General features: G+C 43.2%; 1 protein-coding gene across 3 annotated transcripts in view; it reads right to left on the bottom strand.

Moving 5' to 3' along the window:
- The window catches only part of STAT2 (signal transducer and activator of transcription 2), a 56784-nt gene that overhangs the window by 29498 nt on the left and 1145 nt on the right, over positions 1-26141 (bottom strand). For all 3 annotated transcript variants that reach the window (XM_070740559.1, XM_070740561.1, XM_070740560.1), the window contains exons 2-10: positions 19730-19889; positions 16250-16409; positions 14510-14608; positions 9995-10087; positions 6705-6783; positions 4430-4518; positions 2621-2769; positions 1074-1232; positions 880-972 (exon numbers count right to left, since the gene is read on the bottom strand). In XM_070740559.1, coding sequence (XP_070596660.1) covers positions 880-972; positions 1074-1232; positions 2621-2769; positions 4430-4518; positions 6705-6783; positions 9995-10087; positions 14510-14608; positions 16250-16409; positions 19730-19860 — 1052 coding nt within the window. In that variant the 5' untranslated portion in view covers positions 19861-19889. The remainder of the gene's footprint in view (positions 1-879; positions 973-1073; positions 1233-2620; positions 2770-4429; positions 4519-6704; positions 6784-9994; positions 10088-14509; positions 14609-16249; positions 16410-19729; positions 19890-26141) is intronic.

The raw sequence follows: 26141 nt of genomic DNA, 5'->3' as shown, positions 1-26141 counted from the left end.
TGCGTCTTTTTAAATTTGTCTTAATTATAAGCCACCTAGATTCATCTTTATGAGACTGGCAGTTATATAGATTTGAATCATAAATATATACTAAGTAATCTAGCTCTGTTTTGAGAGAAAGCTACTTTTTCTGAACACAGATGAACCAACTCCTGTGTACAGTAATTCTCCAAGATGATAATCCCCATTGAGATTGGGTGGCATAGAAGTAAATTAAATTAAATTATACACTAATAACAACACCAATACAGTGATACCTTGTCTTACAAACTTAATTGGTTCCGGGACGAGGTTCTTAAGGTAAAAAGTTTGTAAGACAAAACAATGTTTCCCATAGGAATCAATGGAAAAGCGATTAATGCGTGCAAGCCCAAAATTCACCCCTTTGGCCAGCCGAGGCGCCCATTTTTGCACTGCTGGGATTCCCCTGAGGCTGCCCTCCATGGGAAACCCCACCTCCGGACTTCTGTGTTTTTGCGATGCTGCAGGGGAATCCCAGCAGGGGAATCCCAGCATTGCAAAAACAAGCGCTTCGCTGGCAACGGAAGTCCGGAGGTGGAGTTTCCCATGGAGGGGAGCCTCGGGGGAATCCCAGCAGCACAAAAACGGGTGCTTCACTGGCAACGGGAGTCCAGAGGCGGGGCATCCCAGCGGCGGCAGTGGGTTTGTAAGGTGAAAATATAGAGGCAAAAAAATCTTAAACCCCGGGTTTGTATATCGAAAAGTTTGTATAATGAGGCGTTTGTAAGATGAGATATCACTGTACTATAAATGCCTGGGACTTACATCCTTTGATCTGGCCCCTTCTAAAATTTTCAGTTTCCTGCCCAAGAGTCTCCAGGAATAGAGTAAGGATTGTTGGAGTAAGGATTTCCTTACCTGGCCCGGACGGAGAACTTTTGGTTGGTTCTTAGCACCAATGGGCGTTTGTTGGGAGCTGGCATCTTAGGTTGTACTTCCACCACAAAAGCACTGGCAAAAGCAGAGCAACGTTAGTCTTCTACAACCCATCCATTCTTGCCCACCTCCCTTGTAACTTTCCCTTACTGGCAGAATCCTTCCTCCCTTCTCACCTTCTTAAGAGGCAGATTATTTGCTCCTGAAGCTGCTTGACCAGAAGGGACAGCTTGTCCTTGAAAGGATCTTTCTGGTAAGTCACCTTTTCGTACATCCCCTTCAGCGTATTTAGTAGGTGCAGCAAGAGGAAGAGGATCTCAGCGTTTTTAGTAAACCTGCCATTCAGGAAGAATATGAGTGGATAACGGGGCTCTCCGTGACAAGCTGTGAGCAAGTCAAAAACCAAAACCCCTAACTAGAATTCCTCAACAGGGAAGCCTGAAATTAAATAAGACTGCAATTCCTTTCAAAGGCTTTGATAGAGAATTGAGAAAAGAGTGTTGTAGCCCATTTTGTGACGTTTTGCCACAGTTGCTAAGCGAATCACTCGCAGTTGTTAAGCAGTCTTGGCTTCCCCCAATGATGTTGCGTGTCAGAAGCCAAGTTACATAAGTTGATGATCACATGACCCCAAGACAGTGCAATGTTGCATCTTGGGTGTCCTCCTAGATCCACAGCTGAGGCTAGATCAACATCTCTCAGTTGTGGCAAGAGGGACTTTGCAGAAGTTTGACTTGTGCACCAGTTGCGACCCTACTCAGACCAGGAGGCTCTTCATACAGTCACTCATGCCCTCATCACCTCACGCCTTGACTACTGCAACACGCTCCATATCAGACCTGGGCAAGGGGCGGTATAGTTCAGCCTGATTGGAAGGGACTGAGTTAAAATTAACATAATAAATAGGTCCCGCCCCCCTTGTGGACCCTGGTGAGTCAGTCGATAATAAAACAAAGTCATAGTGTAAGTAACTCAATAACATTTATTCAACCAACGAACTGTGGCAACTGCCATAACTGGAAACTTCGTGCCCCTGGGCTCTAAAGCCGGGCGGGTTTGGACTCTCTTCGCAGTGCAGCGAGAAGACCGTTCAGGTAAGTTCAACGGTCTTTCTCCACTGCACTGCTCAGAGAGTCCAACATGGGATATACCCAAGTTAAGTCCTTAGGGCGGGAAAGGCTAGGCCAGGGGCACTGATTCTCTGCACACCCCTTGTAGCACTCTGCGTCCAAAGGCTGCCTCCGCCGAAGCATAAGTGTCTAAACGATAGTGTTTAATGAATGTGTCGGGAACAGTCCAGGTTGCTGCCCGACATATGTCCTCAATCGGAGCCTGGCGTAGCCGCACTCCTTGTGGAATGTGCCGTGGTGCCTGGTGGAAGTGGCATGGAGGATTTCCGGTAGGCTGTAACGATACAAGAGCGCTCTGCCAGAGAAAACATGCTGCTGAGCTCTGGTTTTGGCTGCAATGGTCTCCTGCAACCCTCTGCCAGTGAAAATGGAGCTCGGGAGGGCCACACACAGCCCTCTTGAACTCCGTTTTTGCTGGCAGAGATACCTCAGGCCAGATCTAGGGCTGTTTCCAGGGCGGCCTTGCATGCTAGATCCAGCCCTGTGTCTTGAGTTTGACACCCATGTCGCAATGCATTTCTTCAAAGGGATCGTTGTATAGAAAGGTCCCATTAAAAACAAGTAACTAGCCCATATGGATCATTACCACTTACCATCCTTCCAGGCGCCCTAAGCTGGTGTCACATTTCTCTCCAATGCAAGCCAACCGCTGATGATTTTGCCATGCTGATAACTCCTCCAGAAGTAAATCTCTTAGAGTAGCAGAGCGTCCGAGAAGTTCATGGATTTGGTCCACCAATTTCTGATTGAAAACAACAAGCCCAATGTGTTAATTAATTTATTTTATTTATTCGTTTTTTTCATTTATACGTTTTTAAAACAGCTCGTCCCCCTCACAGAGAAACTCCAGGCAATTTAATGTGAAAATGTGGAAACAGTATAAAAAAATTGGAAAAAAAGGCAATGATGAATTAATGTCATCAGAAATAATTTTGTTATCAATAGTTAACAGGTTGTCAGCAATTTACAACCGTAATTAAGCCTGTTGAAACTGTTGCCTGGGGTGTGGCCGTGGTGCATGCTACAGCTACTGGGAGCCACAGGTGAGAGCTGAGTGACAGGTGGAGGCCAAAGGTGAATGAGCTTCCCTAAAAGCTGCCCTAAAATGAGCTGCCATAAAAGGACACGACATGGCCCTTCACCAGAGGTGCTGCCCCTCCCTAAACACCCCATACACCCATAGACAGTCATAAAACAGGTGATAGGACGAGACTTGATTTTATGACCTTTTCTGCAATGTTTGTTAAGCAAAGACCATGATCCTTAAGCAAAACTATTGTTACACAGTCACTCATGCCCTCATCACCTCGAGGTTCGATTACTGCAACGCTCTCTACATGGGGCTACCTTTGAAAAGTGTTCGGAAACTTCAGATCGTGCAGAACGCAGCCGCAAGAGCCATCGTGGGGCTTCCTAGATTCGCCCAGGTTTCTGCAACACTCCGCGGCCTGTACTGGCTGCCGATCGGTTTCCGGTCACAATTCAAAGTGTTGGTAATGACCTTTAAAGCCCTACATGGCATTGGGCCAGAATACATCCGGAACCGCCTTCTACCGCACGAATCCCAGCGGCCGATAAGGTCCCACAGAGTTTTCCTTCTCTGGGTCCCGTCAACCAAACAATGTCGTTTGGCGGGCCCCAGGGGAAGAGCCTTCTCTGTGGCGGCCCCGGCCCTCTGGAATCAACCCCCCTGGAGATTAGAACTGCCCCCACCCTCCTTGTCTTTCGCAAATTACTCAAGACCCACCTTTGTCGCCAGGCATGGGGGAGTTAGGATATTCCTTCCCCTAGGCCATTACAAGTTATGTATGGTATGTTTGTGTGTATGTTTGGTTTTTATAATAAGGGTTTTTAGTTGTTTTATTAAATTGGATTGTTACATGTTGTTTTTTATCTTTGTTGTTAGCCGCCCCGAGTCTACGGAGAGGGGCGGCATACAAATCCAATAAATAAATAAATAAATAAATAAATAGTTATGGGGTAGCTTTTACCAGAAACCAGAAATAAACGACAGTTTCCAGCAAAGCTGGAATAAATCGCACTCATGAGTCCTCAGGGCAGAGCAAAGTGGGCTGGTTGCTGAGCACCCAAAACGCAAGTGTGGGTGACATTGGAACTTCAAAACCAAGTCATAAGTAGCATTGGAGGGTGGGGCACCTGTCATAACTTTGAACAATAGTTAAGTCATAATCAAGACTACCTGTGTATTTCCATGTAAGGGCTTGGTTAAAAAAAAAAAGTAAATGCATTTTTTAAGACAGACAGTATGTTTTTGCATTAGTAAGTTCAAATCCCCTGCTTCTGTAGCATTTGAAATTTACTGAAATTAGAACTTCATTTTTAAAAAAGCTATGAAAGAGGTGGGGAAATCATGCTACCGTAAGGCCGGTACTCATACTCACCTGGCGGAAGTGGTCCAACTTATTTAACATGCTTTGTAAGTTCTCAATCGTTTTGGTCCGATTAGGTTCACTAGCAGGAGTGGTACTTTCTGTAAGAAAAGAGGGTGCTTTAGAGCAGTGTTTCCTAACCTTGGCAACTTGAAGATATTTGGACTTCAACTCCCAGAATTCCCTAGCCAGCGGATGCTGGCTGGGGAATTCTGGGAGTTGAAGTCCAAATATCTTCAAGTTGCCAAGGTTGGAAAACACTGCTTTAGAGAAGGACTAACGCTGAACCTGTTCTCAGAAAACGTACTTCTGGTTTGCCCATTGTGCTGTTTTTCGCACTCCGGGGCTTCAGGAAGCTTCCCTGAAGCCTCCAGAGTGCGAAAAACAGCACCACAGGCAAACCAGAAGTCCATTTTTCTGAACCTCCAGTTTGCCTGTTTGGCCATTTTTTTTCTCCGTCCCAGGCTTTAGTGAAGCCTGTGAGCATGTGCAAGGGCAACATGGGGGTGCGCATGCATGGGAGACGGGGGGGAAATGGGTTTGGGCACACCCTTTTGGCACGCAAACCAAAAAAAAAGGTTCGCCATCACTGCCCTAAACTCTGCTGAAGATGTCACCTAGCCTACTTATGAAATATTCGGAAACCAAGCCACATGCTGGAAGAATGAACTTTCACCCTTATCCAACACATGAGTTACAGCTATTCATCACATAAATAGCTTTAGCTATTTTCAGGTGATTTTCAAGGGAGAAGTGTATCATTAAAAAGCTGTATCCTTGGATGACCTTATTCAATGTACAGTGTTCCCTCGATTTTCTCAGGGGATGCGTTCCGAGACTGCCCGCGAAAGTCGAATTTCCGCGAAGTAGAGATGCGGAAGTAAATACACTATTTTTGGCTATGAACAGTATCCCAAGCCTTCCCTTTACACTTTCAACACCTAAATTACAATTTCCCATTCCCTTAGCAACTATTTAGATTATTACTCACCATGTTTATTTATTAAAGTTTATTAAAAAAATATTTATTAAAGGTGGACGAAAGTTTGGCGATGACATATGACGTCATCGGGTGGGAAAAACCGTGGTATAGGGAAAAAACCCGCAAAGTATTTTTTAATTAATATTTTTGAAAAACCGTGGTATAGGCTTTTCGCAAAGTTTGAACCCACGAAAATCGAGGGAACACTGTATTGCAGAGCTCTTTCAGCGACTTGTCTGGGCCATGAATCCCTCAAGCAATTTCTTTGGAAAGACTTCACCATCCACCATCAATGTACAAAAACCCCTGCCCTTTGAATACAGTATACCCCAGAAAGCATGCTTTTAGGAATTTGGAAACGACGTTATTCTAGGCAAAAGCTCTATCTTATGACGCATATAATCACCGCAGTTAGAATTTCAATAGCGCAAATGTGGAACAAGGAACAAACCCTGTCTGAAAACTTAATTATTGAAAAAATTTACACCTGCGCTGAAATGGACGAACGTAATCAAGGGAAGAAGAATCAAAGAAAACAAAGAGATATGGCAAAAATGGCACGAATGGATCCACAACAAAAATAAAACAGTAATACAGAGCATAGGTGTACAGTGTTCCCTCGATTTCCACGGGGGATGCGTTCCAAGACTGCCCACGAAAGTCGAATTTCCACGAAGTAGAGATGCAGAAGTAAATACACCATTTTTGGCTATGGACAGTATCACAAGCCATCCCTTAACACTTTAAACCCCTAAATTACCATTTCCCATTCCCTTAGCAACCATTTACTCACCATTATTACTGGTACTTGCCATTGAATAAGACAATTAGTGATCCTGATATTTATAACCATAATTATTTATTAACAATAATTATTGTTTTTGTTATTTATTTGCAAAAATTATTAGTTTGGCGATGACATAGGACCTCATCGGGTGGGAAAAACCGTGGTATAGGAAAAAACCGCAAAGTATTTTTTAATTAAATTTTTTTGAAAAACCGTGGTATAGGCTATTTGCGAAGTTTGAACCCGCGAAAATCAAGGGAACACTGTATATACAAAGGATTTAACCTTACCAATATATTATGCTTTATCAATTTACTGAATTGTATATGGTTTAATAAATACATAGCGTTATGATATGTAACTTCAACGTGTAAAAAGATAATGGAATTTGATCTGTAAAAACAACTGTATGAACTATCCTTTTTATTAATAAGTATATTTTTAAAAGAAAAAGAAAAAACCCTGCCCTTTTCCACCATGGTTTCCAAATAAAGGGAGCTTCTCGTTCATTTCCTCACCTAAATGCAGGTGTGTCTGATAAGAAAAACCAAAATTATCCTGCAGATCGCCGTGGTGATCAATTGAACATTTCAGACCCTGTGGAATACAGCCAGATGTCAAAGTACAGACCAAGCAAGGAGTTTTGAACAAGTATAACAATTACTAGGACACGCTGAAAAGGCAGGATCTCAGGATTAATCTCTCTTCCTGTGATGCAGAGCTAGCTAGAACTAACAGCAGGGATGCAATCGGTAAAGAGGAGGCCAATCAGGAACAGCAATGCACTCCATTTGGAGCGCCCCAAGTCTGTGTCAATAAAATGAATATGTTTGTTTTTTGGCTTCCTATTCAAATTGAAAGAAGTCTGTTTTCATTTCCATGCTTTGTAACCCACAAACAAACTCGGAATTGTTTGGGAGACTAACTTTGACCACTTCCTGGTACAGTGGTACCTCTACCTAAGAACCACTCTACTTAAGAACTTTTCTAGATAAGAACCAGGTGTTCAAGATTTTTTTGCCTCTTCTTAAGAACCATTTTATACTTAAGAACCCAAGCCCGGAAAAATTTCCCGGGAAATTTGAGAGCGGCACGAAGGCCCGGCCAGTTTCCTGCCATTTCCCCTGGGTTTCTCTCTCTGGCGCAGTGCATGGGAGGCAGCCTTGCGCTGGGTGTATGGGAGGTTCGTGCTCCTCCTCGCTGCCTCCGAGTCCCTCTTTTTTTTTTAAGCCTTAAAGTTTTGGATTTTTTGATTCCCCTCACTTCACCTTCTTCCTTTGCAGCAACTGTCCCCCTCCTCCTCTTCTTCTTCCTCCTCCTCCTCTCCCACCCAAATTCCGAGCTTTTATTCTTTCCTAATGGGTTTGCCTGCATTATTTGCTTTTACATCGATTCCTATGGGAAAAATTGCTTCTGCTTACAAACTTTTCTACTTAAGAACCTGGCCACGGAACGAATTAAGTTCTTAAGTAGAGGTACCTCTGTATGTGTTTCAAGATGCAAAAGAGAGATTTCTGGGAGACAAAATGCTCCTGTGTTTACCATTAAGCCCATCATTCCTCAAGGGTTGGATTAATAATGAACACAAACTAAATAATAGGAATACCTTCAAATACAGTAATCCCAATCTTTGTGGCCTAGCAGGCCTGGCTTGGAGGGCAGGGGAGAGGAGAACCAGGCCATTCAAGATGTGGGATGGTGCACAAGGCAAACACACCAATGGACTTCAAGGTTGTAGTCTGTTTGAAACTGGGCTGTGAAACGCGAAGGCCAGCACACGCATATCCAGCTCCACTCGTGTGAGTGGAGATGCCTGCATACGTGTGCTTCAGCCTGCCTCTCGCTTGGCCCAGTTCTGAACAGGCCATGCCTAGTAGTGGTCTGCGGACCAAGAGTTGGGAACGCTGTTCTAATATATATAATTTGAATAGGTGCAAAATTAATTTCCCCTTCCTGTATCTGTTATATAAATGAAGTATGAATATAGGAATAGAATAATAGTGAATTAAAAATGAAATTGCTTGGTTTAAACATCACACACATTTCCATGTTTTGTTTTAATCATGGTTAGCTGAAAAATCAGTGGTCTAATGCAGTGTTTCCCAACCTTGGCAACTTGAAGACATTTGGACTTCAACTCCCAGAATTCCCCAGCCAGCGTTTGCTGGCTGGGGAATTCTGGGAGTTGAAGTCCAGATATCTTCAAGTTGCCAAGGTTGGGAAACACTGGTCTAATGCATATTATGCTAAGTTATAACATTTGCAGATTACTGCAGTTGGGAATCCAGCCAGTGTAGTTTGCAAACCTCAGTATAGGTTTAGAATTGTATTAACTCAGCCACTGTTCACTCAAGCACAGTTCAAGCAGACCATGGCTTAGTACCCGTGTTTTCCCCAAAACAAGACCATGTCACATTCATTCATTTACACACACACACGCACACCATAGATACAAAAAAAAGGCACCAGGTCTTATTTTCAAGGGGGATGTTGTCCATTGAATCAACTCATTTGCACATGCTGCCCGCAGCCTCCTTTTTGTTGTCAGAGGTGTTGAAGAACTACTTCGGTGGCTGGCAAGTCTTTTCTGAAGGCCTCTGCAGCTGATAATAGGGCTCCAGATCGATCTGGAGCTCTGTTATTGGCTACAGAAGACTTCAGGAAAAACTTGCCAGACAGAGAAGAAATGGTCCAGCAAGGCAGGTGTTGGTGTGTATGATGCCTGGCTGCAACTGTCCACAGGTAAGTACTAGGGCAGCCCCACCCACCCACCCCCATCCTAATTTTTACCCTGGAGTGGCCAATGTCTTCGGCAAAGATTTTTTTTTAATTTTTTTATTCTCTCTAATCATAGTACAATAAAAATTATAACAAAAACATCAAATAGTTTTACAATAAATCAATTTCAGGAAGTTATAGAATACAATGCTACCACCTTCACTTTTGACATCCGAATAAAAATAGCTGCCCAATTTTTTAACGCTATAGAAATATACTATCAGCTAAGACCCCATTTAAGCTGTTCCAAATTCTAGTATCTCACACTGAATAGGCTGAAATGATTCAAATCTCTCCTAATCGCTACCATATCAATTTTCATATGTAATCAATACCCTTTACAAATAATTAACGCCTATTAATAAAATAAACAGTAGCGTAGTCAAAGGGGAAAAAATAAACCCAATAATATCACCAAATATTGCCTAATTAATCCAATTACCAACCTAATTACTAATTGCTTTATATAAAAAATTAAAAATGAAAAGGATAAAATCAAAATTAAATTAAATCTATAAAAAATGAAATGAAATTAGTGTCTCTAAAGAAATTAAGAAATAAAAAAAACGCAAGACAGAGAATAGAAAATTATACTAAATAGATAAGATAAATATAGGTGTAAAGACGCAGCAGGATAAAGAAAGAAAAAAGAAAAAAGAAAAAGAAAAGCACCAATGTCTTAATTAGGGCTTATTTTGGTGGGTAGGGCTTATATTGGGTGCATGTGTAAAAAATTAAGCTAAGACTTACTTTCAGGATAGGTCATATTTCCAGGGACACATAATACAAAGCGTGATCTAAGCCAGTGTTTCCCAACCTTGGCAACTTGAAGATATTTGGACTTCAACTCCCAGAATTCCCCAGCCTGGGGAATTCTGGGAGTTGAAGTCCAGATATCTTCAAGTTGCCAAGGTTGGGAAACACTGATCTAAGCCATGCTATAGCTTGCCTCAACCTGAAACCATGTATCTAGCAACCTAGAATTTTGCAGGAAAGGGTTAAAAAACACTGCCAGGCTTCCCATTCTCACCTGAATTGTCTTCTGCATCTCCATTAGCCGCTCCTCAATCTTATGCTGATATCTGGTAGGCACAGGAGAATCAGATGGAGGATCTGAACTTGCCTGAAAATACAGAAACATTGCTAACTCCTTCATATGAATCATCCCTGAAGGGGCTTTCCCCTCCCTAAATTCCTGTTATTAAAAGAGACACCCTATATCTTGCTCCCCTCCCTCTCCCACACCTATATAGCACTGCTATTTTATAGGATTCTTTTATTCCTATTTTTTTCTTTTCCCTATCACAGCACAAGAACAACAACAAAATTTTCTCCTCTGTCTCTGGATTTCACTTTCCCATTCAGTGTTGAATTGCCTGGTGAAAATGTTCATCCAAAACAAACATAAAATTAAAAACTTGGGGTGCATTTTGCTTTGGTGCAGATCTCTGGAGAGGAGAATGTCTGGAAGTGTAAATGCTGGTGGAATAGAAAACACAGCATCGGTGTTTGCAAATTATTCCTATCCTAAGTCCCCCTTCCCAGGAAAAGCAAACTCTTTCCACAACCACAGAAATATTTGGCCACAATAAATACGGATCAAAGCATTGGAAGATAAGTCAGAGCTCCCAGCAAAACACCACATCAGTTTCAAGAAGATAGGCCTTGATTAATTCAAAAGGCTATTGTCTTTGTAATGCCAAGTCTCATGATCCCATCATTCCACCCTCACTGATCACATGACCAGTCAAATACGCTGCTGTAAGCCCTCTAATTTTACTGAATTTTACTCTAATTTACTGACTAATTCGCATAAGTCTGCACACAGAGGAGGGATGCCTAACTGGTTTCCAGGTTTAGCAAGATCACCGCAATAATAAACCAATTCATACTTCAGGAGAATTATGGGTTGTTTACTGATTTTAAACAAACTTTTCAGGAAATCGTCACCTTGTGACCATTTCTCATCAAGAGCCATCTTGGAGGAAAGATAAGTGGCATAGAAATGAAATGAAATGAAGGGAAGGAGGGAGGGAGGGATGGAAGGAGGGAGGGAGGGAAGGATGGAAGGAGGGAGGGAGGGAGGGAAGGAAGGAAGGATGGAAGGAAGGAAGTTAGGTAGGAAGGAGGGAGGGAGGGAGGGAGGGAGGGAGGGAGGGAGGGAAGGAAGGAAGGAAGGAAGGAAGGAAGGAAGGAAGGAAGGAAGGAAGGAAGGAAGGAAGGAAGGAAGGAAGGAAGGAAGGAAGGAAGGAAGGAAGGAAGGAAGGAAGGAAGGAAGGAAGGGATTTTCCCCCCTGATGGGATGGGACAGGCATTGATTCCAGGTAGTCCTTGACTTACAAACAAAATTGAGACCCAGGATTTCTGTAGCTAAGTAAGACATTTCTTCAGTGAATTGTGCCCTGATTTATGACCTCTCTTGTCACAGTTGTTAAGTGAATCACTGCAGTTGATTAGTTAGTAACCTGGATGTTACGTGAATCTGGCTTCCCCACTGATTTCGCTTGTCAGGAGGTCACAAAACGGGAATCCCGTGACCTTGGAGCATAACAATGGCCCTAAGAATGAACCTGTTTGCCAAGCACCTGAATTTTGATCATGTGACCATGGGGACGCTGCAAAGGTCATGGCGATGGAAGATGGCTTTACAGTGCCACTATAACTTTGAACGGTCACTAAATGAACTGTTGTTAAACCGAGGACTAAATTTTATAAACCAATTCACATTGCAGCAGAATTATGGGTCGGTTATTGGTTTAAAAGAAATCCTTGCAGAAATTGACATCTTCTGACAATTTGCCATCAAGAGCCAAACTTGTAGGGGAGAATGAAAAGCACAGAAATTTAATAAATTAAATTAAATTTAAAAAATTTGGGGAGGGTTTTTCCTCCCCTTTGCTGGGATGAGATAGGCATTAGATCAGGGGTCCCCAAACTTTTTACACAGGGGGCCAGTTTACTGTCCCTCAGACTGTTGGAGGGCCGGACTATAAAAAAACCCCTATGAACAAATCCCTATGCACACTGCACATATCTTATTTAAAGTAAAAAACAAAATGGGAACAAAAACAATATTTAAAATAAGAAGTAATTAAGTAATAAAGTAATTTATACATTTTTATTAACAAGTAAATTTAAACTTAAATCAAGAAACTCCCTCCATTTCTCCTTCCTTCCTTCCCTCCTTCCTCTCTACTTCTCTCTTCCCTCTCTTTTCTTCCTTCTCTCTCGTTTCATTTTCCTCTCCCTCATTTTCTCATTTTTCTCTTTCTCTTTTTTCTCTCTCTCTCTTTCCATCTATCCCCCTTTCTGTCTTCCTCTCTCTCTCCCTCTTTCTCTCTGTCCCTCTCTCTTTCTCTCTTCTCTTTCTCTGTCTCTTTCACTCACTCTTTCTCTCTCCCTCTTTGTATCTCTCCCTCTTCCGCCCTCTTTCTCTTGCTTTCTTTCTCATTCTATTTCTATCTCTCCCTCTCTCCCTCCCTCTCCCTCTTTCTTTCTTTCTCTCTCACTCTATTTCTATCTCTCCCTCTTTCTCTCTCCCTCTCTATCTCTCCCTCTTTCTTTCTCACTATATTTCTATCCTTTCTCTCTCACTCTCTATCTCTCCCTCTTTCTCTCTCTCTCTTGCTTTCTCTTTCTCATACACCACGCTGGCAACAGAGAGAGAAAGAGAGAGCGGAGGGCAGCTTGCCAGTCCACGGCCCCCTGAATGAGCAGTTCTGCATGGCCCCAGCACTGGACTTCACCGTCGCCTCCGCCCCCGTCCGGCTCTCCAGCTAACCCCCTGAATTCACCCGAACGGAGGTGGCGGTGGTTTCAAAGGACCAACATACGGTCCTTCATGGTGCTGCGTTGCTAAAGCCTCCAAGCTCCGCTGCTGTCCTTGGGCATTGTTACTTCTAAGCTGCGCTGAGAGAGAGAGAGAGAGAGAGCGGAGAGTACCGGACTTCACCGTCACCTCCGCCCCCGCCCGGCTCTCTAGCTAAGAGGCAGCAATCACGTCCACCCCTTCGCCCTCCACGGTGCCCAGCCCCACACCGCCTCCGCCTCCGCCTCCGGGTAGCGCGCCCGAGCTCTTCCTGCAGGAACGGGTGGTGGGGTGGAAGTGGTTGGACTTATCTACACGCGCGCCTGCTGATTGGGAAGAGGGGGGGGGAAATCTGCGCCTCCAAAGAGGGGAGGGGGAGAAAGAAAAAAAGAGTTCCAACTTGGCGGAAGGGAGAACCGAGCGTGCTGCAGCAAGTTTGCTTGGCTTTCTGGGGCTTTTTTTTTTCTCTCCTTCCACCACCCCTGTCTGAATGTCGTTTGCCGCTTAGAAGTGACCCTCTCTCGGGCTTGTTGTGGATGTGGCGTGGATGAGGGGAAAAGCCCGGCTGCCCTGAAAAGCACATTTGGAAAGTCTCTGTGGAGAGCCAGAATCCCAACGAAGCTTCTTTTTTCTTCAGTAGTCGGTAAGGAGGCGAAGAAGAGGTTGAACTGGTTTTGCTAATTCGCGCTTACCGCTTTCCCCCTCATCCGCGCCGCATCCACAACAAGCCCGAGAGAGGGTCACTCCTAAGCGGCAAACGACATTCAGACAGGGGTGGTGGAAGGGGAGAAAAAAAAAGCCCCAGAAAGCCAAGCAAACTTGCTGCAGCACGCTCGGTTCTCCCCTCCGCCTTCCGCCAAGTTGGAACTCTTTTTTTCTTTCTTCCCCCCCCCTCCCCTCTTTGGAGGCGCAGATTTCCCCCTCCCTCTTCCCAATCAGCAGGCGCGCGTGTACATAAGTCCAATCGCTTCCACCCCACCACCCGTTCCTGCAGGAAGAGGTTAGCGCGCTACCAGGAAGAGGAGGTGGCGGTGGCCTGGGGCCGGGCGCTGGGCGCCATGGAGGGCAAAGGGGTGGACTCTTTGCTGGAGAGCCGGACCGGGGGCAGAGGCGACGGCGAAGTCCGGTGCTGGGGCCATGCGGGGCCGCTCATCCAGGGGGCCGTGGGCCGGCAAGCCGCCCTCCACGCTCTCTCTCTTTCTCTCTCAGCGCAGCTGAGGTAACAGTGTCCGGGGACAACAGCGGAGCTCGGAGGCTGCAGCAACGCAGCGCCGAGAAGGACCAGGTCCCTTGAAGCCGCCGCTGCCTCCATTCGGGCAAATTCAGGGGGGTTCCTGAATCTCCCGTCCATTCACCGCGGAGGATGAGGTGAGGAGGAGACGGTGCAGAGGCAAGGGGCGGGGAGGAAAGCGGGCCTGCAAGGGGCCAATTGCAGGCCCGCTTTCCTCCCCACCCCTTGCCTCTGCACCGTCTCCTCCTCACCTCATCCTCCGCGGTGAATGGATGGGAGATTCGAGAGCTTATTATATCTATTGATAAAATCTCGTGTGCTCCCTGCGGGCCGGATAAATCGCCTCAGCGGGCCGCATCCGGCCCGCGGGCCGTAGTTTGGGGACCGCTGCATTAGATAAATCAAAGCTGACCAAGTAATGCTGGATGGAGAAGGCTGTGTGTTTTGTGACTGCACAAGGCAGGCAGAAGAAGACCAAGCAAGTTTTGGGTTGTTGTTTTTTTTACCTGAGAGGCAGAAAAGGCTTCAGTCAGAATTGCTTTCTCCTGTCTCAATAGAGCATCAATGGCAATGGCTAGTTCCTGGGGATGTTCTTGATACATGCTCTGGAAGGCAGGACACAGCAAGATAGAAAAGTGTAAAGATATACCCAAAATATATATATATATATATATATATATATATATATACCAAGATTTCAAAGAGGTAAGTAAGAAAAAAGTTTCTGTCCTTCCCAGCCCCAAACCCTCTGCGTGCCCCGGGGTTTTTTTTGCAAAAATGGATTGGGCAGAGGGTTTTGGAGGCCTGCAGAGAGCTCCTGGAGGCTGGAAAAAGGCAAAAGCGTCCCTGTTTGTGAAAAACAGCCCATCTTTTGCCCTTTTTTGCCTTTCCCCAATGCCCAGGAGTTCTCTGCAGGCCTCCCAAACCCTCTGCGCACCCCCTTTTTTTTGGTAAAACCCGGGCCCATTTTTGGCAAAAATGGGACACAAAGGGCAGGGCTTTGAGAGGCAAAAAATGGCTGTATTCGATGTATAAGACGCACCGACATTTCCACCCTCTTTTGACGGGGGGGGGAGGGGGAAGGTTCGTCTTATACTCCAAAAAACACGGCAATCTTTGGTTCTAGGCAGATCTCCACTGTCACTAACTAGGTTCTACCTGAGGTATGAAATTTCACCAGGATAGCAAGAGCACTTATATACCACTTCATCATGCTTTACAGCCCTCTCTAAGCGATTTACACAGTCAGCAGATTGCCCCCAACAATCTGGATCCCCATTTTACCGACCTCGGAATGATGGAAGGCTGAGTCAACCTTGAGCCTGGTGAGATTTGATCTGCCAAATTGCAGGCAGCCAGCAGGGGGCAAAAGTAGCCTGCAGTACGGCATTCTAACCTCTGCACCACCGCAGCTGTCTTCATGGCCATCATATGAGTGCAAGGAAGGCCCACATGGCAACTAAGAGTTCCCCAATAAATGCACACATTTTGTTTCTCGGGGTCAGAAAGGTCTAAACTACATAGGTCAGTGTTTCTCAACCTTGGCCCCTTTAAGATTTGTGGAACTTCAGCTCCCCAGCCAGCGTGACTGGCTGGAGAATTCTGGGAGTTGAAGTCCACACATCTTAAAGGGGCCATGGTTAAGAAATATTGACATAGATGGTTGCACTTAATAGTAATAATAATAATAATTTAATAATAATAATAATTTATTAGATTTGTATGCCGCCCCTCTCCGAAGACTCGGGGCGGCTCACAACAACATAAACATTGTACAAATCCAATTTAAAAAAAAATACAATTTAAAACCCTTATAATAAAATAATCACACAATCCAATCAAGCCATACACCAACCTTGACAATTGTGGGGGAGGGGAGTATCAATTTCCCGATGCCTGGAGGCAAAAATGAGTTTTTAATGACTAACGAAAGGCGAGGAGGATGGGGGCAGTCCTAATCTCTGGGGGTAGTCGGCCGGGGCCACCACAGAGAAGGCTCTTCCCCTGGGTCCCGCCAGACGACATTGTTTAGTCGATGGTACCCAGAGAAGGCCAACTCTGTGTGGGACCTAATCAGCTGCTGGGATTCGTGCGGCAGAAGGCGGTCCCGGAGGTATTCTGGTCCGATGACACTTAAAAAGTGCCAAGCTCTTTTATCCTTTCTTGATATCTTTAAGGGAGGCTCCCATCTCATTATGACCCATTCCCACTGTGCAGGAACACACATGTACGTGTTCTATGCCTACCGCGAGATGCAGTTTGGAACGGCGCAGGTTGTGCTTGAATAACATGTTAGCATTGTTCTCTTCGCCCAACGCCAGACGTCCGATCTCATCATCTAGTGAAGACAACATGGTATGGAAAAGACAGCAGGCTTGTGATGGGTCCAGTTCTATCGCTTGGCTCCTAAAAGCAGATAATGGAGAAAATGCAAAGCAAGACTCCAGTTAAGGCCCAGTTAATGTGAGGCAGGTTGAGGTCTCCAAGAATGACAAGGGGGTATAGGCAGGAAGCTGCCCATGTTAGCAGTGAGGTTAATTTGTTCACATGGATGATGCCGTAGTCTGAGGCTCTGTAACAAAGTAGTAAACAAAGTGTGGCATTTAAAGAAAGATCACAGATGATGGTTTCGAGAACGATAAGATCATGTGTAACTTAGATATTTTTTAGGTTTAGTGTCTTTTTGTAGAAAATAGATACTCCACCTCATCTGCGGGTTTCACAGTTGGACCGGAAGACAAGATAGTTTCTTGCTGTGATGACGGAGTCAGGGAGGGAGGCATTTGGGAATACAAATCTAATAAATTATTATTATTATTATTATTATTATTATTATTATTATTATTATTATTTAGCCATGTTTCGCAGACAAAAATAAAGTCACAGGAGAGAGTGGCGGCGTCACTGGTGCTGGCAGCACAGAGTTTCCCCTTGTCCACGGGGAAAATTTGAATCCCCGCTGCCTGGGGGGATCCAAGCCGGATCCTTCCTGTAGGGGAGGTGATGCAGGGGACGCTGCCGGGGAGCTGGTTTGGGGTCAGCATACCCCACTAGTCGAACTGGTTTATCTTGCACCGGCAGTGGTCTGAAACCAGCTAGGCTGCTGTGTCTAAGCCGACGAAGCCGAGCCGAGCTGAGACCGCAACGAAAGGACTTTAAAGTAAGCTGGAAGTCATCTGGAGAGAGAGGAATTAAGAAACATGCGGGAGTGAGAGGAACTGAGTTAAGAATGGTGCTGGTGACTGATTCGGCCGATTGGAACTTGGATTGATTTTCTCGTCGAAGGTGTCAGTGTTTAGGAGGAAGAGGAATTCAGACACCTTATTAATTACGCTTTTTGCATTGATTACTTTGCATTTGAGATTAGTATTGGATTGTATTGAGGAAGTAAGGGGCACACATTCCTAGTCTTGGTTGGTGGCGCGTGGGATGTTGATTTTTTGTTGGGGGATGGTGGGCTGGATGTTGTGGGATGGATTGCAGGTCTTGTGTTTGATGCGTTCACCATGGTAATCTATGTATAGGTTTGTTTCACCTAGGTCTAGTCGTCTTTTGAGTTCTGCACAGAGTTCACAGGAGCGGATACCTTGTAGATAGATCCTGTCTGGATCTAAGTTTGTTTTGATTGGTATTGTTTCTGGCAATGGAGTTTATAGTGCAAATAAATTGCCGTTTGCTGGACTCGTTTTTACATGCCACTCTGCAGAATCGGGGGGGGGGGGGCACCGAGCCATCATTATAATTACTATTACTATTTATGATTTTATTATTATTTGTCAATCTGTTTGTTTGTTTACTATTTATTTATTTATTTAGTATTTCATCAGTCCTGTCTTGCAGCCAGAGTGAATCCTTATCCCAGCTTCCGCCAATCCACCGTTTCCTCAAGGGGGCAACTAACATAAAGCCACCGATGATCCATTGGTACCCCACTTGGAATCCCCGAGCACTGGCGTCCCTAACGGGCCCATCCTGCGAACCTCTTAGGGAGGCCTCATTAAAGTATGTGTCCTTCAAGGTGGCGTTCCTAATGGACATCAACTATCTGCTCTTTCAGTCAGGAAGGATCTGTAGTGTCTTCCAGGCGGACAGGGTAACTCTCTGCCTCAATCAATCCTTCCTCCCTAAGGTAAACTCTGTGTCCCATAAATAAATAAATTAAATAAATACTTATTTATTTGCTTGCTTGCTTACTATTTACTATTTATTTAGGGTAGAAATTACTATTGTAAATCTTTGAGATGACTGAATAAATATGTAGTTATTGCTACCTCTGGGTAGCGCATTGCATTTAAACCAGGAAAATACTTCTTTTACAATTTTATTAGTGCATTAAAAACAATCAGTTGACTTCATACTTTTATTCAAGTATACAATCTTCATAATACAAGGTTGCGTCAAAGGGCCATTCATTTGTATACTTATAGTAGTCCTTGACTTATGCTCACAACTGGGCTCAAAATTTCTGTTGCTATGTGAGACATTTATGAAGTGAGTTTTGCCACATTTTACGACCTTTCTTGCCATATATTATGTATACATTTATATATTTATTAGATTTGTATGCCGCCCCTCTCCGAAGACTTGGGGCGGCTCACAACAACACAATATACAGAATGCAAATCCAATATTAGATGAAAAGCTAAATTTAAAACCCATAAATATTAAAAACAATTGTTACTGCACAATCACACCATTCTCATGTATTAGAGTCAGAAAAAGGTGGTTGTGGGGGGAAGAGATAGTTAGTCCTCTCATGCCTGGCGACATAGATAGGTCCATAGTTGCTAAAGTGAAATATTGCAGTTGTAAAAGTTAAGTGACATGGTTGTTGAGTAAATCTGGCTACCCCACTGACTTTGCTTGTCAGAAAGTTACAAAAGGGAGGATCCCATGACTGCACAAGACTGCAACCGTCATAAATATGAATAATTTACCAAGGGTCTGAATTTTGATCATGTAACCTTGGGGGTGCTACAACAGGTGTGTGGAAAATGGCCATAAGTCACTTTTTTCAGTGGTGCTGCAACTTTGAAGAGTCAGATAATAATAATAATAATAATAATAATAATAATAATAATAATTATTATTATTATTATTATTATTATTATTATTATTATTATTATTATTATTATTATTATTTAGATTTGTATGCCGCACCTCTCCGAAGACTTGGGTCGGCTCACAACAATAATAATAATAATAATAATAGTATACAATGTAACAAATCTAATATTAAAAATTATCTAAAACCCATCATTTAAAAATCATACAACACAAGCATACCATACATAAACTATATAAGCCCGGGGGAGATGTCTCAATTCCCCCATGCCTAGCGATATAGGTGGGTCTTGAGCAATTTACGAAAGGCAAGGAGGGTGGGGGCAGTTCTGATATCCGGGGGGAGTTGGTTCCAGAGGGCCAGGGCCGCCACAGAGAAGGCTCTTCCCCTGGGGCCCGCCAGATGACATTGTTTAGTCGACGGGACCCGGAGAAGGCCAACTCTGTGGGACTTTATCAGACGCTGGGAACTGTCGTAAATCAAGGACTACTTGTACTATATTTAAGGTCTATCAGAGTTAGCTGATACCACATGAAGCATATCATAAGAACTTACAATCATAGCGGGGGAGGGGGGCATCATATAGAAAGAGATATGCACAATAATAAATAATAAAAACCAGCAGATCCAAAACAAATAACTTTCATGGAACAAGCATTACCAGTTTTGATCCTCAATCCAGTAGGCTAAATACTGACGCACTTCCATGGGTAAGGTGTCATCTGAGTAGAGAGCATCTATCTGGTCCATGTGAACCTTATCCAGCATTTTAATTTGTTGCCACTGGGCCATGTTGGAATGTGCTGCTGAACCTCGCACACCTAAGCAAGGAAAGACACCAGGAAGCTTTTGTAAGAACATTGAGCAACTGAGAAAAGTAATTATTTTGTATCACACACGTCCTCTTTCAAAAGAATGTCTACAATAAGGACAAAACTTAAAAATACATTTTGCACGGAGTTGTCATGTATGACAGCTTGTGTGTGGCCTACATATGAAAAAGATGAAAAAATACAAATTAAAGCTTCCTGGAAAAAGAGGAGTAAATAACAGAAATGAGACCATGTTTTTTTCCTTCCTTTGGTGTGAAAGGAAGAAGTAAAATATTGTAAATGCCAGTGTGGAACATGAGGTTAATTTCTGTAATTAGGGTGGATTAGAGCCCCATTAGTAGGAAAAACGTAGGGATGTTGAGCTGTGGTTGGTTGCTACCGGTAGGCAACTCTGCACCGGTAGCAACCACTAGATTGTGCAATTTGTGTGCGACCACTCCAGTTCTAGTCCTTCAGGCACCGCCATCTTTTTTCTTGAATTGATGGTCTTTTTTGCTTCCTGTGCATGCAGGAAGTCTTGCAAGGGGATGCTTGTGTGAATGAGATTTCAGCCATTTTTAACGTGCACAGAAGCAAAAAATCACCGAAATCTCATGTGCGCGTCCTCTCATGTGCAGAAGCAAAATCAGAGTGGGGATGCGTGCCCGCACCAGTAGCAGCAGGTAAGAGGAATCCGCCCGGCTGGTGTTGAGACAGCCAAAGGAAGGTCATCCTGTAGTATTATCAGATGTGACGTTCTGGCTGTAAAGTCATAGTATGATTTAATTTCTGAATGAATATAATTGCAATAGTAGTCCCCAAGGTGCTTTTTCCAGAGGCAAAAACTGAAAAAGCTTCTTGGATGAGAAGCAAAACGTCTTCAGAGAAAAACCGGAAAGTCCACTTGCCTCTGGACAACAATGACTTGGATGACTGAGAATCTCTGTAGACAACAGCAATAGTACTTACACTGCATTCAGAAAGTATTCAAGCCCCCTTCACCTTTGTCAATTTATGCTACAGCCTGATTCTACAGTTGTTGAAATTCATTTTTTCCTCATTAATTCAGTACTCCATAATGACAAATTGAAAACAGAATTTTAGAAATGTCTGTAAATTTATTAAAAAGGAAAAAAAGCCCTGAAATATCACATTGGCATAAGTATTCAGACCCTCTACAACCAGGCTATCAAACTCGCGGCCTGGATGAATCATGCCCTGGCCACGCCCATGCCCAGTTTAGCGAAGGGGGGGAAGCCCAGACATATCACGTGATGCTGTGAGTCTGACATCTCTGCTTTACAACATGTGAAATTCAGCTCATGTGCATCCCATTTCTCTTGATCATTGCTGACATGTTTCTACACCTGCAATGGAATCAACATGTGGTAAATGAAACTGATTGAACAGGAATTGGAAAGGCACAGACCTCTCTACAGAAAGGCCTCACAGTTGACAACATATTGTAGCAGAGCAAAAGTCATGAGGTCAAAGAAACTGACAGCAGAGCTCAGAGACAGGATTATTGCAAGGCACAGATCTGGAGAAGGCTGCAATGATTTTTTTGCTGGAGTGAAGGTCCCCAAGAGCACAATGGCCTCCCACTAGGTTACACCACCACCCTCCGGTAATGTCTTATCCCAGCGTTCAGTACCTAAGAACTTATGATTACAACAATAATTCTCAAATGGAAGAGGTTTGGCGCAACCAGGACTCTTCCAAGAGCTGGTCCCCCAATCAATTTAATTTGCCACAGGTTGACTCCATTCAAGGTGTACTGTAGAATCGTATCAGCAACAACCAAGAGAAATAGAAGGCACTAGAGCTAAATTTCAAGTGTTGTTGTAAAGAGTCTGAATATTTATGCCAATGTGATATTTCAGTTTTTTTCTATCCATCTGTCTGTCTGTCTATCTGATTTATATGCCGTCCCTCTCTGAGGACTCGAGGCAGCTTACAACATATAAAAGCAACAGAATACAATAGCTAAATTCAATAATTAAAATGAAGCAAACAATTTAAAATTCCCAATTATGTTAAAAATAAATCATATCCATTCAAATAACAGTTTGTTTTTAATAAATTTACGGACATTTCTAAAATACCGTTTTCACTTTGTCATTTTGGAGTACTGAATATAGATTAATGAGAAAAAATTTCTACAACTGTAGAATCAGGCTGCAGCTTAACAAAATTGTCAAAAGTAAGAGGATCTGAATACTTTCTGAATGTACTGTAGATTTATATACTGCTTCATAGTGCTTTAAAGCCATCTCTAAGTGGTTTTACAGAGTCAGTATATTGCCCCAACAATTTGGGTTCTCATTTTACCGCCATTGGAAGATGGAAAGCTGGGTCAGTCTTGAGCTGGTGAGAATTGAACTGTTGGCATTTGGCAGAGTTAGCCTGCAATACTGCATTCTAACCACTGCGCCACCACGGCTATAACTCATAACCTTGCTTAGTTCAGGGCCCTTTTGCATTCTTTTGGGACAGTGTGCCCAGTGCATGCCAGTAAAATTTACTTTGTTCCATCTGTAAGTTTTGATTCCTTGTTGGAGTGGGCATTTCTCCTACAAGAATTTCTTACTGGGTATTTATAAAGTATGTGTGCATATGTTTCTCTCTGTGTGCTTATATGTGCATGTAATCAGTTGCCAGGTTTCAGTAAGGAGTTGCTTGCTGCAACTGATAAAAGCTAATTTGTACATACAGAACTTAAACAAGTTCCCATATAATGGGGCCAGTTAGAAGCCTGCTCAATGGTCATAAGGAAGTTATCCCACTGCAACGCATTAAATGCATGTTAAGAGGCATGCCTAATTATGAAATGGTAAATGATTTCAGCCACAACATTCCCTTGACATCAGTAGCTTTTTCCTTTTGATTTCAAGAAGCTCTTTGCTGCCTTCTCTGTGGCTGAGAATAAGAGAGCAAATAAAGAAAAATAAAATAAGATTAAAAAGAACAATGCAAATCAAATGAAAGCCTCGTGAATGTAGAAAATACGAGTTTTGCTTTGTTTTCAAATTCTGTCAGCATAAGGCTAAAATAACTACCATATGAGTTTCATAGTTGAGTGAAAGCAAAGGGGATGTGAAACCAAGAGAAAAAAATGTCAGAATAAGTCAAATATTGTAAACAAACATCAGGAAATATCTGTAGTTTTAGAAACCAGAAAATATTAATTTAGCTCAGTCCAAAAAATAATGAAAAGCAGAAAGCATTTGCATAAATACAGGGGAAATCTTTGGTGTAGTTAGATTTAGATTTTACAAATGAACCCCCATTTTCCGTGGTTATTTAAGAGGTTAATTCTACATGAATATTGCATAGGGGCTGTTGAAAATTGCAAATCACCTTCTTTGTAAGTAGAAAGAAAATGTAATGAAAAATACTACTTCTGGAATGGAATAGGCTTTCCCAAGTTTCCAATGGTCAAATAACAAAAAAAAAAAACCCCAGGTAGGCCTCAACCTTCAACCACAATTCATCCCAAAATGTTCGTTGTTAAATGAGACAGTTAAAGTGAATTTTGCCCCATTTTAAACCTTCCTTGGCACAGTTGTTAAGTGAACCAGTGTAGTTGTGAATAACAGGGTTGTTAAGTCAATTTGATTTTCCCACTGACTCTGTGTGTCATGTGTCAAAAAGTGATCACATGACCACACAACCATCATAACACAACCAAGACTTACGAAGAGAGATTGAGAGAACTGGGCATGGACAGCCTAGAAAAAAGAAGGTCTAGAGGGGACATGATAGCAGTTTACAGATACTTGAGGGGTTGCCACGGTGAGGAGGGGGTCTCTTTATTCCCCAGGGCACCAGAGGGCCGGACGAGGAACAATGGTTGGAAGCTGACCAAGGAGAGATTCAACCTGGAAATAAGGAAGAACTTCCTGACGGTCAGAGCGATCAACCAATGGAACTGCCTGCCAGGGGAGGTGGTGAACTCCCCAACTCTGGACACCTTCAAGAGGAGATTGGACTTCCATTTGGCTGGGGTGCTGTAGGGTTTCCTGCTCAGGCAGGGGGTTGGACTCGATGACCTAACGGTCCCTTTCAACTCTATTAATAAAATAAAAATAAAATAAAATAAATATGAATGGAGCCCAGACAGTTGTCAGGAATCAGATTTGAAGAATCTAAATCACAAATTGTCCTTTCTCCCCCTAGGCTGTAATGTAAACATTGTTAACAGAACTGCTAAGTTTATAGACAAGACAGTTCAGTTAAGAATCTGTTATACTGAAGAGATTGAGGTACCTTATAAAAGCAGTGCATTTATCTAAACAATTCTTTTTTTTACCTGTATTTTTGTTATTGTATTTCCTTTTATCTATTTTATCTTGCAAATAGACCTCAGGTTTTACTTTTATTTTATTGCTTTTGATATGGACGTGAGACTAATCAATAAGAAATTTGACTAAACCACACACAAAAATTAAATTAGTAGATTTCAGGCAAAGAACAAGCAGATAATGGGAAGACTGGTGAATGGAATTGCACCTCAGTGTTTTCTTTTTGAAAATTAAATCTGAATGCCAGAAAAAGTATTTAAGGTTGGGTGAACAGTCTGATGAAGTTTGTCCGCTCTGCCCAACTTCTTGAAAATGAAATCTAATTTTGACACACCCCCAGCTGAAACAATTCTTTCATCAACCTATGCCCAAGCAGGAATTTAAGGTTGGATTAAGTGGCTCACCAGCCTGATGTACTGTATATCAGTTTACTGGCTCTGCCCATTTTCTTGAAAATGAAACTTAATTTTGTCACCACCACCCCCCAACTCCTACTCAAAACAATTCTTTGATCAACTTATGCCAGTAATGGCGAACCTTTTTTTCCTCGAGTGCCAAAAGAGCTTTGGCGTGTGCTATCACACATGCATGAGTGCCCACACCCATAGTTCAATGCCTGGGTAGGGCGAAAACAACTTCCTCTGCCACCCCACCCCACCTCCCGAGGCCTTCTGGAGGCCGGAAATGGCCTGTTTCCCAACTTCTGAGGGGTGCAGTAGGCTCGTGTTTTGCCCTCCCCAGACTCCAAAGGCTTCCGTGGAGTGGTGGGGAGGTGAAAACGCCCTCCCCCCAAACCCTGAGGCTCTCTGGAAGCCAAAAACGCCCTCTGTTTGAGCTAAAAATCAGCTGGCTGGCACACATATTGGAGCTGATCTAGGAGAACTGCTCCTGTGCCAGCAGATATGGCTCCGTGTACCACCCGTGCCATAGGTTTGCCATCACTGACCTATGCCAAAGAAGGAATATCAATCAAACTAACCCCAATCTTTGTTAGTTTCACAACCTAAACTCTCCTCTTATTCCCACCAGCCAGTCTTTGGGATCAACGCAAGCTTTTGTAGTCCTGCCTTTCCCCGCCCGCTCCCACATCCATAGAGGCTGTATGCAGCATCCTACAACCATGGTTAGAGCAGCTGGCTGAAAACAAGGCTATCAGTTTTTCCAGCATCACAGCCAGCCGTTTTAACCAAACTAGAAGGGAGGGAGGGAAGGCGCTTTCACACAACCCCTGGTTCTCAAATTTATGCTTTGCTGTTTCCCGCTTGCCAGCAGTCAAAGCAGAAGCATCCAAGATAAAAGAAAAAAGAGAAATATTACAAGAGGGGACAGAAGGCACTCGGGTGCATTTATGCATGCCCCTGACTGACCACTTAGGAATTGGGAGAGGTCAACAGTGGAGAGTCCAAGAGTAATGTTTTGGGGGTTAGATGATGATACTACAGATCATCATACTGATAGATCGATAGATTATTAGATAGATAGATAGATAGATAGATAGATAGATAGATAGATAGATAGATAGATAGATAGATAGATAGATAGATAGATAGATGTAGGTAGGTAGGTAGGTAGGTAGGTACTACAGGTGTGGTGGAACTGTGGGTGCAGGAAGTGGGAGAAGAAATGGAAAATTAAGAAAGCCGTGCTTAAGAGGAAGTGATCCTCCCATCAAATAAGGAAGCCAGATGGGTAGTACATGGGATATTCAGAGAGAAGAGGCTGTCTTAAAGCATGGGCCTGGTGGGGACTTGCCCCATGCTATTCTGTGTATGTAAACCCTTCAATATAAATACATATAAATAAATATAAATAAATTCATATAAATACAGCAACATATTTATTACATTTTACTGCATTTTTATTAATACTAACAAACATTAGTAGAAATTAACACATAACATTGATAAATATATGTTTAATTTTACCAACCATTTACATTTTTATTTCAGTGAGTAGT

Source organism: Erythrolamprus reginae, chromosome 2, assembly GCF_031021105.1.
Source record: "Erythrolamprus reginae isolate rEryReg1 chromosome 2, rEryReg1.hap1, whole genome shotgun sequence".
Taxonomy (NCBI): domain Eukaryota; kingdom Metazoa; phylum Chordata; class Lepidosauria; order Squamata; family Dipsadidae; genus Erythrolamprus; species Erythrolamprus reginae.
The sequence above is the reverse complement of the archived record's forward strand: the minus strand, read 5'-3'. Positions and strand labels throughout refer to the sequence as shown.